The following is a 15,006-nucleotide window of genomic DNA, read 5'->3' on the forward strand; positions in this document are numbered from 1 at the left end:
ATTTAACTTTAAATATGCTGTATTATTTTAATTTGAGATTTGCTCTTTCAATAAACAATTTGCGAAAGATCCGTTTTTGTTTACCAGAATTTTGTGAAGGGTCCGTTTTGGTTGATCAGATTTTTGTGAAAAGTCTGTTTTGGTTGATCGGATTTTTGTGAAGGGTCCGTTAACGGACCCAAATTTGCTCTGGCCAGACACCTGCTTCCAGAATTTCTTTGAAACATTACCTTTATTCACTATAAAGAGATAATTTGATTTTTCACAAAATTAATTGATTTTCACAAAATTGATTTTTTACAAAAAAAGGACCCTGTAAAAAATGGACAGACCCCTGCTATGTAGTTTCGCCTGTTGAAGTTAAGATTGTATAATGCAGTGTAGTTAATTTTAGAGCAACACCTTCTTAAAATGCAAAACTAATTTATGAAAATATAATGAACGTGATTTTAATCAATGATATTTTTTTTTAATTAATTGATTTAAATCAGGCTGATTTAAATCAACGAGCCCTGATTGAGAGACGCCACTTTTAGTTTGAGAAAATTATATAGCAGTTTAAACACATGTAATTTGTTTTGTTGTTGAGTTGTTAAATACTGTTCTTCCTTACTTTGCAATTCATTGAATTTTGAAATACCTGGAGTTTGTAACACTTTACAGAAATTACAAATGGTCGAAAATTATGGCCTTCAGGGATGTTTGAAAAAACTAAGCCAAATTGTTGTTAAATGCTCCCAAGCAACAGGGGGGAAAATGTGCTGAGTTGTCATTTTACAAGACATTTTGTTTCTGGCTTTTTTCAACATCTTTTCAATAATTTTCACCACTTGTTCCCTACAAGACTTAAATCTCTAGGTATTACAAAATCCTGCGAACTTCAATGTATTATTTAATAACTCAACAAAATAGAAAACATGTATTTAAAACCTCAACTCAGACAGTAAAAAGTTTTCCTTGAACAATCCAAAAAAAGGGGGTTTGACAGTTGTGTAGTAAATAACCATTTACAACTTTTTTGTAATAAGCCGTATTTTATCGATTGGCGTAGTTATTGACCATAAATTCAACACATTTATGAGCAGAAAACCAGAAATTTTGATTTTAACACAAGAATTTTTAGTTCATATATTAATAGAGAAAAAAATCCCACATGAAATTATCAGGGTTGGCAAAAACCCGTGTTTTTTTTTAAAAAAAGCCCATGGACCCAGAGTTTTTTTTTTCAATAAAACCCAAAAAAAAAACCCCACCTAAAGCTGGGTTTTTTAAAAAGAAATGTAGGTTTTTTGTCTTTTTTTATGGAAAAATGTGGGGGTACTTGTAGCATAAGTATATGGACAAAGAACAAAAATTGTCTTTGAGTAAAAAAAGCTGGAAAACTAGTTAAAAATCAGCGTTTTCTGAAGAAAAGTATAAAAGACGACAAAATCCAAGAATGCTGAAATTTGATTTTTTAGTTTTCATTATTACCAACAGTTAAGGCAAAGTTACTTCTCAAGTGATAAAATCTATTGTTCATTTTTAATTACTACATTTTTTTTTTTTTGCTTTTTACTTTATTGTATTTCATTTTGTTATACAAAACTATTGTAGAACCTCAAGTAGTTTAAATCCTTTTTACCGAATTCCAGCTTAATTAAGACATTTCTTTGAATTTTATGTTGCCTGTTTTACTATTTTTGTGTACAGAGTAAGAAATATTAAACTCTTTCGTAAGATAATGAAAATACTGTACATCCTATTCTGTTTTCTGTCCGACCGTTTGTAAAACCTGTTAATTTCTAAAAAATATTCCTTGTTTATTCGAGATTTGTGACGTGTTGGTTTGCAGAAAATAGTTCAAATAAAAGCCTTTTAGATAGAGTAGTTTCCTCTGTACAATCTACAAATATTGAGAAAATCAATGTGACATGACTTAGTTAAGATAATTTGAGTTATTTATTGAGCAGTTAAAGAAAAAAGTTAAATATATTTATTTAAAATCTTTGAAGTATTTTTTTAATGCTGTTAAGAGTTTAGAAATACTATTAAAGTTCAAAATTCATTTTTTATGCCCGTTGTCTGTGGTGAAGAACAAATAAAACAGTTCAAATTGTGGAAGTATTTAAATTCATTAATTTTTTAAAGAACTTCTCAGAAAATTTTAAAAAACCCAAAAGTGGGTTAAATAACAGGTTTTTTAAATGGATTTTTTCAAAAAAAAAACATTGGGTCCAATCTGGCCAACCCTGGAAATTATGTAGCATCAAATTTACTTTTGCAGAGCAAGAAAATGTTCAGTGTTACATTAAGTACTCAAGTATCATCCAGCTGATTATCAATCTCACCAAACTTGCCCATGGCATCTTGGAGAACATCATTGATGTATATATATATATATATATATATATATATATATATATATATATATATATATATATATATATATATATATATATATATATATATATGCCAAATATATATATATTTATAGATAGATAGATATATTTGGCAGTGGAGGAGGGGGGGGGTCACTATTTCTTCAAGGATAAAACAATTGAGAAAGCATTAGTTAAATTGACCAAAACCAAAAGACCCTGAAAAGTGCTACTTCGTATAGAACAGGTATTTTATCCAAGTGAAATTAAAAAACACTGTACCCCCTCCCAAAAATAACAATAATATCTCAAATGGTGTCCATTTTGGATATCTATAAACATAATATGGTAATTATTCAAAAACGTTTTTTTTGTACTAGAAGATCTTCATAATACATGAGAATTATTAAAAGCACTCGGAGAATTTCCAATCTCAATCTGCAATTAATTACTGTACTGTAGCAATTATGTCATGGCATCAACTTTTGGTTGGAGGTGGTAAAGAATTTTCCCCCTTTTGTTTTAAACTCCAAAGCTTACAATCGTTTATACTTTCTGCATTTGAAAACAATTGCTTGCTATGATTAGAGTGTCAGCTTTCTAATTTTTCATGAAATATTTACTAAATGTTAAGTGAGAACTTTTATGGATTTAACTCATGCACATTTTTATTAATTTAAAAATTTTATTTTTCAGTGTTAGTATTTTAAGATCCAGTAGTCACTAGGGTTCAAACCAGAGGAAAAAGTAAAGTGAGATCTTCCACTTTGAGTAAAATTTGATTTGATTTGTACATTATTAAAATTGAAATGAGAGTATATTTTTTTTTCTTATTGCTTGAACATTTTAGACAAATACTTATTTAAACAAAGTATTTGCATATAATGTAACATAAAAATTGGGCAGTTCTCAAAAGGTGGGAACAAAAACGTTACTTAATAATTTTTAAAATTTTGGAATTTGAAATCAATTTTGCTTTTATTGCAAAGTATGTAAACCTAGAACATCATACACAAACATAAAAAGACAGCAGGTATTTATAAAAATTAATAAATAGCAAATTTAATGATCAATCTGTAGGTAACAGATTTTGGACATTCAGTTGTCCAGTAGGTAACAGATTTTGGACATTCAGTTGTCCAGTAAGTAACAGATTTTGGACATCATCATAATGAAAGTTTCAGTTTTTGAACTTTTCCAATGAAAATTTTATCTATTTTTAATTTCTGTATTGAAAAATAGAGGATTTATGAAGTACATAAATGACTTTATATACTGGTCTTAAAGTAATAAAATTTTATGGTTTCGTAGAATCCGGAAAAAAAAACCATTCATTTTGCCAGCGCAGGTGATAAAGTCGCCAAAACCGACGCTGTTGGCGAAAACCTGAATTCCTCTCTGGTAACCCTTTGCTTATCGCACGCTGTGAGTTGTCGCCAATCGGAGTTTGCTTGACGATTTTTGCCACTTTTGTTTACTATTTGTTACGATCATAACTTGAGTTTCCACTGTTATTTATGTAATGTTCAATGCATAACGTATTAATTGCGCAAAATACCAATGGATTAAAGAAATTAACATTATAATATCCTTTTTTACTAAGGTTACATGACAGAAGATCATATTATAATATTGAAGAAATGGACACAATTATTGGTGTCTAGATCGTAACGCAATTTGGACATCTCACATATATGTTTAAGAAAAATGATTTTGCTTCAAAGATACTGCATAAAAACATATGAAAACACTTTAAAATGATTAGCAATTGATTTTGAGGATCGAAAAATACCTTTAAAATATATAAATCATATATTTAGTACTCAAATAATAGCATTGTCAAGATCGTAACTTTTGGACATACATGCAACTTCCAACTTCCTTTTTTTCTAAAATCTTTTACACAATAAATAAACTGTCTTTATTTTTTTAATTTGTAGAAAATATTACCAAAAAAATATTCAGTTTGAGATTTATACCCTTAATTTTTTTTTTTTAAACCTTTGGAAATAATTTAAAAAAAATTTTTTTGATATTACATTTGCTCAGTTAACGTTTTGAAAATCCAAAATTGTGCCTTTTAGCAAAGAAAATATTTTTTTAAGGGTATTTGAAGAGCATTTTTTCCACAATTTATGTCAATTCTTGTCTCTATACAGTATTATTATTTAACTCAAAAATTTTTAAGTCAATTCAAATAAAAGTTATTTGGTGTTGAAGCTTATAAGTTGAGGTCTGTGTTTGCTCCCACTTTTCGAGAACTGCCCAATTAATTAATGACCATAGCACAAAAATAGAACATTATTTCTTTACTAGAACAAATGTGCATCTTATAATTTTAAAGATAGACTAATTTTTTTCAAAGAAATGTTAACAAAACCTCCATAACCATTAGGCAAGCCATAGGCAAGATTTTTTTTTTAAATCAATTATGCCTTTTAAACATATTTAAGTAAAATTAAGTACATTTGAGAAACCTTAAAAAATAATAGAAATTGAGCAATTTTAAAGCACTACCATATAAACTTTGATATAATTGAAAATTAGGGAGGCAAGGTGTAGTTAAAAAGCAATACAAAAACTAGATGCAGAGTTTCTGCATACCTGCAAAAACAGAGACAACATAGGAGACAAACATAATGAAATATTTCAAGACCATAGTATCATTCATGAAAACATGAAAAACAAGAATAAAGTTAAAATTCATATGTGAACAGAAATAACAAAAGTTCAGAAACCTTGCTTGTAGTTTCAGTTTTCAGAACTGTTTTTAACAGCATTTGCTTTTGGAGAAACTGGTTCAGTCTTGATTTTAATTGGAGGTTTTTTATCTTCTTTCATGGATGCTGGAAGAGATTTGCTTGGCTTTGATGGACTCTTTGCCTGAGTTTTAATCATCTTTTTTGCAGTTCTACTCATAGATTTTTCAGAAGCTTTCAAAGATTTTGAAGAATTCGCTGTATGTGACTTCACAGCTAATAGAAAAGAAAAGTTTATTTAAGATATTTGCAAGCATGTCTCAACAAATAAATCTGAACGCATAAAGAAAATTGGATATTTTTTGGGTGCTTTCAAATGGTGCTAAAATTGAACTGGTTGGATTATTATTTTCGGTTGAAAGAGCCATTTAATGCCATTTTCGGGTATTAAAATTAAAATTTGAATGGTTTGGTTCCTTTTTGGCATTAAAAAACCCTCTATGTTCCTTCTTGGGTGCCCTAGTACCTACCTCCCTCCCAAATTTGGTCGAGATCCGACGTAAATTGTAGATTTATAGGGAACACATATATTCTCCATTTTATTTATATTTATTATTTTATATATTTTCTAATGCAAGATTTATATAAATTCTTTTATTATTAAAAGCTACATGTTAAAAAATTAGTAAAATCAGTAGAGACAGGATAACTTAAAACACAATGGAAATCTTCAATTAGTGTGCTAGAATATAACAAAAAGGGGGGGGGGGGGGGTTCCCCACAACATTACGCAGCTTCAGTTTGATATCATACAATTTTTCTTTTTTGTAGGGTCAGGTAGGGTAAAATGGGTATAAAATAGCCTACTTTTGGATTTTGACAAATATTTTTGTCAAAATATTGTTTCTTTCTTTCTTTCTTTTTTTTGTTTTGTTTTATGTATACATTACATATGTTGATAGCAGAATTAAATGATTTTCGTATATAATTTGATACAAATTTATTTTTGAGAGGAGTGTTTATGAATATATTTTTTTCTATACCCATTTTACCTATGCAGGTAAAAATGGGTAGCCTGTGGGATAAAATGGGTATTAAGTCTAAGTGATAAAAAAAGCATACTATTTGTTTAATGCAGTGTGATAATATAGACTTAAGAGTCAGTTAACAAAATTTAACTATTTAATTAAAAAAAAAATAGTGCAAACAGTAAATTTGACAAAATATTAATAAGGTTTCTTTCAATGCATAATATCCATACTTGTCATTCTTTAAAAAAAAATTGTGGCTCATTAAATTTTTTTATTATTTGATGTGTTTCAATGAAATCCATGTCATCTATATCAGGAAAAATAAAAAAACATCCCTCATCCCAAATTTTGTAAAAATATTTAATCTCATAATGTTTCCCTCAGCAGCCATATATTTGCCAATAAATTCTTTCTTGCTTGCTTCCTCTAATTACAATATTTATACCCACGCACCTGTGCTTGCTAAACTTTGCTTCATAAGCATATTTTTAGCAGTTTCTATTCCAGATACTTCCTCTGAATGGAAGCTTTCTTTTTCCAGTATTTTTTATTGTCTTGCTTTTTAATTCATTATTTTTTTCACTTTCAACTCTTAAGCCTTTCTAAAACATCTTTTGTCAATACTTCCTCTATTTGCCAGCATACATTTAAGATGTTTTAAATAACTCATACAGGTAGTTGTCAAATCTGAAGTTCTTGTTGAAACTACAGACAATATTGCACTTTTCAAATCTTTATATGGTGACGAAATCGTGCTTTGTGACGTATATTTTTCGGATTGAAACGAGGACCTGCTCTGAGAATTTAAAGGTACATTAGAGAAATTGGTAGCATCTGATTGCAACCAAATACAAATGCGACGACCAGCAACAGGCTGGACCCAGCATATGGTGAATTCCATTGTAACGGACGTTACATTCACGCACAAAATCATTTGTGAAAAGATTATGAGATGCATATAAATGCTTCCAAATAGGAGCAAGTTATTTTTTCTTGATAAAACCAAGACTGAAGATTACTTTGACCAGGTTTCAAAATTTATTTTTGCATTTAAGCTGCAAAAAATAAATAATATTTAACTGTAACGGACGTTACATAAAGTGGAACATCATTTGTGCTATGGCATGATCATATTAAAAAGTCTGTGAATCGATAATGTAAATTTGTTCAAATCTTTTTGATTTAACTTTACAAAACATGACTCTAATTTATCAGAACCTTGGTATTAAAATTCAGTTATTCTCTTTTGTGCTAAAATTTTTTAAAATCTCTGTAACGGACGTTACGGGCTGTAACGGATGTTACACTGTATGACACGGACATATCGTATGCATGTATTGAATGATAAATTAATAGTTGAAAGGTGATACCTTAACTTCTTATAGACCATATAATAAAATCACACAGTCATAGTCAATCATTTCATACAATAATTGTAAAATGTTAAACCTATAACTTAATTATGCTATTAAAAAAATACCTTCGACAAACACTTTTGCGCACAATAATTTTGTGACATTAACTTCACTAAAAAGAATGTTTACATTTCATGAATTCAAAAACGTATTTGCATTTTATTCACCTTAAATGAAAATAACCCTTGAGCTGAAACTAGCTTCACTGGAGCGCTGATTTTTACGGAAAACTTGATTTACCTTATACCATTCTGTATCGGTTTTTTTCTGCTCATTTGAAGCTCTTTTCAGACCAGTGTAGAAAAATTCCCGGTCTGTACCCTCAATTATTTCTTGGACTTAGCCAGGATATATCTCACCATTCGAAACAACTGTTATTAATGTAATTCTTATAATATAAATGTTTCCGATGTTTGGCACAGTGGCGGATTTAGCCGGATCATTTGGGGGAGCAGCATTCTCAAATTAGCTCAATTCTCACAGGTGTCCATCCTCCCAAGAGAGCCCAAACCAAAAATAGATAATACCCTTCCCCCCCCCCCCAAAAAAAAAAATCAATGACACAATCTGAACCATTGATCTACCCCCTATGCATGGCCCGAGTTACTACATCCGGTCAGAAGTTGAGTTGAATGAGCCTTTAAATTGATGTCATGAAAAAATGTCTGAACATTTTAAAAATAAAGATAAATTTTTCTGTTTCAAGGGAAAGGAAATAATTCTGCTCTGACTAGGAGTTAAATTTATTTAAAGTAAAACACATCTGATAAGATTCACTATTTTTTTAAGTTTTCGTCATTTTTTTTAATATTTTTTCCTTTCCGAAAAAAATTCCAAAGCTCATAAGGTTTGGAGGGAGGGGGACATGGACCCCCTCTTAATCTGTCCCTGCTGGTCAGTAGTTTTGAATTTTTCCATCTTTGAAGGGACGGAACAATCTCCTAACCTTCAAACTTGAGTCAATGTGATTAGATTCATGGATGGTACTAAGTTTCACTACTTAAGCATTGACAACCAACATTACAAAGAAATAGTCGAAAATTGGGTCAGAATTTCAATGTAAAAACATTTCCAGGGAGAGAGAATTTTGAACGTTGTCCTTTTCCTACCTCAAAGATGGTCCCTACCAGGGGCGGCTCTAGCGCCGGACAAACCGGACCCCTGTCCGGGGCGGCAAATTTGAGGGGCGGCATTTTGGTTCGAATGTCTAAAATACATTTTACATTAGGAGCAAATTTGTATGAGAGTATTTTGCGAGCACAATAGCTTGGGAGTCTGAAAAATACGTGAAGGTTTTCTTTCCTCTTCGTTTATTGTACCTTAATTGCTGTCGCCGACAGCAAATGGTCAACAGTTGCCTGTTTTGGTTGGGAAACGAGACTGAATGGGTGGGGGGTCAGGGTCTGATTACCAGAACTCTCGCCTGATTCTGTGCGGCGCCGTATCTTCCATGGTATTTTTTCTTTCCGTTGATTGTAGTCCACGTGTCCCCGACAATTTACCGTACACTTGAAGCAGGGAAGATTCAAACAAATAAGAAGTTTTGCAATAGCAGGAACCGTAGCCTTTTTTTTTTCTGCTTGGAGATTTAGGTAGATATTTCAATGATGTTTTAGTATTAAATAACGTATCATCCTAATACTAGTTACATTATAACAATTTAAAGTATATTTTATATATATATATATATATATATATATATATATATATATATATATATATATATATATATATATATATATATATATTTATTTATTTATTTATTATGTAAAATACTTTTTATTGAACTTTCACTTAAAATGGTATATATTATTGCCAGTATTAGTTTTTATTTCATTATAAACACAACTACTATTTTAACTTTTGAATTCTTATAGCTGAGATAGAGTAACATTCATACATGTCCCGTGCATGACACAAATTAAATAAATTTGTAATTTTTCTAATTAATGTATTTGACCAAAAGGCAAGAGAATTGGATAGAAGCACTATAGCATTTGAAATTTCAGAATGAATCTTGATTTATGATCCAATTGCAAAAAAATATGAATTAACATCCTTTTTAACTGTTTTTTGCACTTTAAATGTCTGCAAATATCCCGTGTATAACAGGAGAATGACCCTTCTACATTTGCAATTTAATAGTCAAAGTGGCATTAAAACCGGATAAATCCACTAAAGTAAGGGGAAAAATAAAAAGAACGCCCTAAAAAAGACTAAATAGGGGAGGGGGAATTATAATACAGGCCATATTTCTGAACAAAAATCATGTTATGTGACAATTATTTTTTACTAATTTTTTTATTATGATAGAAATGCATAGAATTTTTATTCGAAATTAAAACATAAAATATTTAGTAGCCCCCCCTCCCCCCTTAGCTGTTTTCGGTCTCTAATATTGGTCATTTGTCGTTCGATAAGAAATTTCTAATGATATTTTTTTAAATTCTTGCCATCCTAGAAAATAAACGTTACAGTTACGTGTTTAAAATTAAAATAGTTACCAAAGTATTCGAAAAAAGTTTCACATGAAAAAAAGTTGCTTTCATTTCGAATGCTTCTTTTTTACATGGTATTTTATGACTATTATTTTCTTTATCGATAATTTTTAATAACTATTCAGATTACCCGTTAAAGTATATTTAACCGAAATGGAGGATAAAATATTTGAAATTAAACGTTTTCTATTCTTTTTCTTGATTTATTATACTTTTTTTTCCTCATCAACTTTCCGATGGGGCATATTGCTACAACATATAAAAGGGTTCACCTTGAAACCATTAAGTAAAACTCGATGGGAAAGCCGCGTAGAGGCTATAAAACCCTTAAGGTATGAATTAGGGGGAATTTACGATGCTTTCCTTAGCATCTATGACAACATAGAAATCGACAACTCTGTCTGAGATGAGGCATCAGGATTGTTAAAAGCTCTGAAGCAATTTAAATTTCTATGCTCAATAGTTATATGGTATAAAATTTTAAATGGCATAAATCCAATCAGTAAGTTATTGCAGACCATAGACTATGACCTTCCATCCGCAATAGAACTCATAAAAAACTGTGGAGATTTTTTTAAGGATCTGCGATCCGATGCATCTTTCGAGGAAATGCTCTCTGATGCAACGGAATTGGCTGAAGAGATTGACATCCCGGCTAATTTTGAGCTGACACAACCTCGTCATAGAGTAAGACGAAAAAGTACTCATTTTATGTATGAAGCACGAGATGATCCAGTGGAAGATCCGAAATTAAAATTTAAAATAGAGTTTTACTTTTTTACAATAGATCAGGCAATTAATGCCTTAGAAAGTAGGTTTGAATTAATGAGTACCCACAGCAGCTTTTTTAAATTTTTATACAATGTGTATGACTTAAGGGACACCCCAAAAGAAGAGTTAATTAAACACTGCAAAGATTTAGAATTAGTGTTGACGGATGGAGATTCACGAGACATAAGTGCAGTGGACTTAGCAGACGAAATAGTGTCAGTTTCCGCCTTATTACGAAAAAGGCAAAGCCCAATTGAAGTTTTGTCGTTAGTTTCAACTCTTGATATCGCACCAAATTTAGCTATTAGTTTGAGAATTTTATTGTCTTTGCCAATAAGTGTGGCAAGTGGAGAGAGGAGTTTCTCAAAACTAAAATTAATAAAAAATTTCTTACGCTCCACAACTCTTCAAGATAGGTTAAATGGTTTAGCTACATTGGCTATTGAACATGAGTTAGCTGAACAAATAGATTTAAAAAAAATAATCACTAAGTTTGCAGAATTAAAAGTAAGAAAAAAGCCTTTTAAATGTGTTTATTTAAGGTGCGCAGTAGTAATAATTTAGAGGAGGGGGGGGGGGCGGTACACATTGAATTCTAACCTTTGTCCTGGTATTCTTTTTCATTTTTAGTTATTTAACAGACTTGATGCAGACTGAACTTTTATTATAAGTTACTACAAGAAGAGAAACATTGGTAAACAGTAATCTGACTTCTAAAGCTTTTGTACAACACGAGAAAGTAATTTTCATTAAGCTGTCATGAAAATATGCACCAATACAAAAATTGTTTAATTGCATTCCTACTTTATGATTATTTAAAAAAAAAAAGATGAGTTAATGTTTTTAAAATAACGATTCTATTTTTTTCGTCCATTTTAGTATTTTGCTTTGCTGTCACTTTAATTGTCAGTAATGCATAGCACTTCCAAAATCCTGTCTGTTCTCAAGAAATATTGTTAAATTAATTAAATACTATAATTGTTTTTTTCTTCCAATAATTTGATAATCCAGCTATGTTTCGAGGTCTTTAATACAAGACATGTTAATTTGGTGTTTGTTTTGAAGTGCTCTTTTTTTTGTCTAGTTTAATGTACAGCTTTAATAAATTTGATTTCATTTCATTGTGCTGTTTATTTATTGGCATGATCTATTAAAGGTTTATTGGCATGTATTTACTGTCAATTTATCCCTTTTTATTTTTTCCCGTGGGGAGGGGCGCCGTGGGATATTGCAATTGCGTAGCAAGTAATTATTATATACCACTAAAGTAACGTAAAGTAACAACGTCTAAAAAGCACAAATTCGCAGAATTTGTGCTTTTTAGACGTTGTTACTTTATGTTACTTTACTGTTCAGCACAAAGGTATTTATTTATATTATTTACCACGTTTTAAATAATGAATACATATTTGACGGTCCAGTTTTTGAACTTCTGCATGTTGTCGGAATTGGATCGTGCACAGGACTCCTCTCTCTCCCCCACCCCCTTCCTAGATTGAGCATTTTTTAAAAAATGTTCCATGCTATTAAAGAGAAGAAATTAATGCTCCTTAGGGAAACAAAGTAATTTTAATTGGAAAAAAATATCGATTGTCGTGAAAAAGGCTTAATTTATTTTCAAAAGAAACTTAAAATTAAATTTTTCTATAGTTACAGATTATTTCTTAGTTAATCACACCCCACACTACACTTCATATTTGTTTTACCCCCCCCCCCTCTCCTTTTTTTTCTTTTTACTTTTACTAGACGATCAAAAAATAAGAAAATACTTAAAATTCTACGCTTCGGAAGCCTCCTCCCTCAGTTAAAATCATTAAAGTGCTCTTCAAATCTCGTTTCACCCTGCTTTTAATATCATACAAATCGTCTAAAAACGACGCTTTGTTGAGGTGCTTAGCGCGAAGTCCTCTTTTAATACATTGAGACGATGCTCCCGTATGCAATCTGAAAATGAAAAAATTAAGATGAGACCTTTTAACCCTCACCCCAGTCCTTGAAAATGGCTTAAAAACATCGCTTTTTATTACTTCTCTTTTGGAATGTTTCTTGGGGAGATTCAAAGAGCCCTTTCCTGTAATCATGAAAGTTTGTCGGTAACTGCCTTTTGGAACTTCAGTGTCAAAAAATTGGGGTGAAAAGTGTACGTCATCTCAAATCTATTAAAAAAAAAAAAAAATCATCGAAGACCCAACCCTTACTCTGAAGTCAACACATTTCGCCTATAATCGTGTTTTTAAGACTTCAGTTTCTTAAAATTCCCCCCTCAAAAGACCCCCTGAAACTTTCCACCGTCTAAACCGCCACAGAGCGTCTAAAACTGCGTTCTTAAGACTATAATTTCAAAAAAATTCTCCGAGGGAGAACCCCCAGACCCCTCTAGCAGATACGGGTATTTTTTAAGCGTACCCCCCCCCCTATAAATATTTTCTGGTGGCACAGCCCAAGTGCAGGAAAGCCATGGTCGTACTTAGGATTGATGAATTGATGAATACGTGAAGACAACGCGAAACTGCTTTCAAGCATGACCATTTTAGGGGGTGGAGGTGGGGCTTATCGTTTTTTTTTTGAAAGAATGTTTTATATTTAAAAAAAAAGAGGAATTACCAAAAAGAATGGACTATATTTGTAATGCAAAAATTGTAATGTTTGATTTTTTTACCGTGGAGAGGGGCGGCACTTTGGAAATTTGTCCGGGGCGGCAAAACTGCTAGAGCCGCCCCTGTCCCTACAATTGCGTTTTTAGAGTTTCAATTCTAAAGATGTGATTGGGGAGAGCTCTCACACCTCCCTTCCCATGGCATCATATTTAAAATTGTCTAAAATCTTGTTTTTGGTGTTTCAATATCAAGAAGTGCTTGAGGAAGAGATTACAAATTTGTGTCCTTGAATCTACCAAAGATGGCCAACCATCATGATTTAAAAGACTTCAGTTTAAAAAAAATTCCGGATAAGAGCCTCCGAAATTCTCTTCCCCTGCCTAATATCATCAAAGATCATCGCAAGCTGTTTTCAGAAATAAAATTTTGCAAAATTTAGCTAAGGCTTAGAGCCCCTTAGCACGTTATTCATAAAAGAAAATTAAACCGCTTAATCAAATATTGAGTACGTCACTATTTTTCTTCAAACTGTATTTACAATTTTAATCTTTCTAATGATCTTTCTCTCTGCTTATTTCATCACATTTGATACGAAAACTGGTAAAAAGAGATGCCATCTTGATATTGCATATTTTCTTACAAGGAAAAAAAGTACCATTGAGGATCTAAATGATTGTTAGAAATAGTTTGAGTACACAAATGAATCAATCGGTGAACAATTTGAGTAAAACCAAAATACTGGTAAAAATTCTTTTTTTCCACATTCTTTTTACTTGAAACACTTCTAATTACAACCCCCTTAATCAGGATTTAAAAAATTAGGCGTACCTCAAAACTCTCTCTCTCTCTCTCTATATATATATATATTTCGTTTTTTATGTTAATTTGTCATTAGCCATTCGCTCCCCAAAAATGATTGTCTATACCCCCCTCCCCCATTGGCATGTGCCTTTTTCAGGATCCAGTCCAACCCTGGCTACATGTTGGCAACCATGGACTTTATGAATTGTTTGATATGTTAAATACATTTTTATAATTGCATTTAAAAATGTGTAACGGATGTTACATTCAAGTTGTAACGTCCGTTACAAACTTATGTAACGTCCGTTACACGCCTGTTTCTGCATGGTTTTTATTATAATCATATAAATTTTGGGAATTATAGTTTCTTCAACCTAAAAATGAAGAAAATAATTAAGAACAAAACTTTTTAAAAAATGTTTCACAATGTGAGGAGAATTTATTTACCTTTTTGTAACGGACGTTACATATAATACATGATGTTGTAATTATGTCCCTAATTAGACTATTTATGTTCAAAACAAACCAAAACATGGTTTTATTTTACTTTTATAGTTTTTATATCAATATTGAATTTACTCCATTTAAATTTAGAATCATAATTTGCATTACTAATAAGGTACAAAAATGATCATTTAACTTGCCAAAAAACACAAAAAATAGACATTTTACCATCTCTTCCTCCACTAAATAAACCTAATATGAGAAAAAAGCAACACTAGATTCTTGCTCTAGGGGTTATAAGCTTTCCAATGATATATAACTCTTAGGGGTTTGTTTAAATTGATTTTCTGACCTCTTGGTTTCATGTTAGCTGGAATTCACCATATTCTG

The 15,006-nt window shown here is 31.1% G+C and overlaps 1 protein-coding gene across 3 annotated transcripts in view; it reads right to left on the reverse strand.

Annotated features, from left to right (window-relative positions):
- The window catches only part of LOC129221946 (YTH domain-containing protein 1-like), a 121,041-nt gene that overhangs the window by 103,269 nt on the left and 2,766 nt on the right, over window positions 1-15,006 (reverse strand). For all 3 annotated transcript variants that reach the window (XM_054856337.1, XM_054856335.1, XM_054856338.1), the window contains exon 3: window positions 5,099-5,335. In XM_054856337.1, coding sequence (XP_054712312.1) covers window positions 5,099-5,140 — 42 coding nt within the window. In that variant the 5' untranslated portion in view covers window positions 5,141-5,335. The remainder of the gene's footprint in view (window positions 1-5,098; window positions 5,336-15,006) is intronic.

The sequence above is a fragment of the Uloborus diversus genome, chromosome 5, assembly GCF_026930045.1.
Source record: "Uloborus diversus isolate 005 chromosome 5, Udiv.v.3.1, whole genome shotgun sequence".
Classification (NCBI taxonomy): Eukaryota; Metazoa; Arthropoda; class Arachnida; order Araneae; family Uloboridae; genus Uloborus; species Uloborus diversus.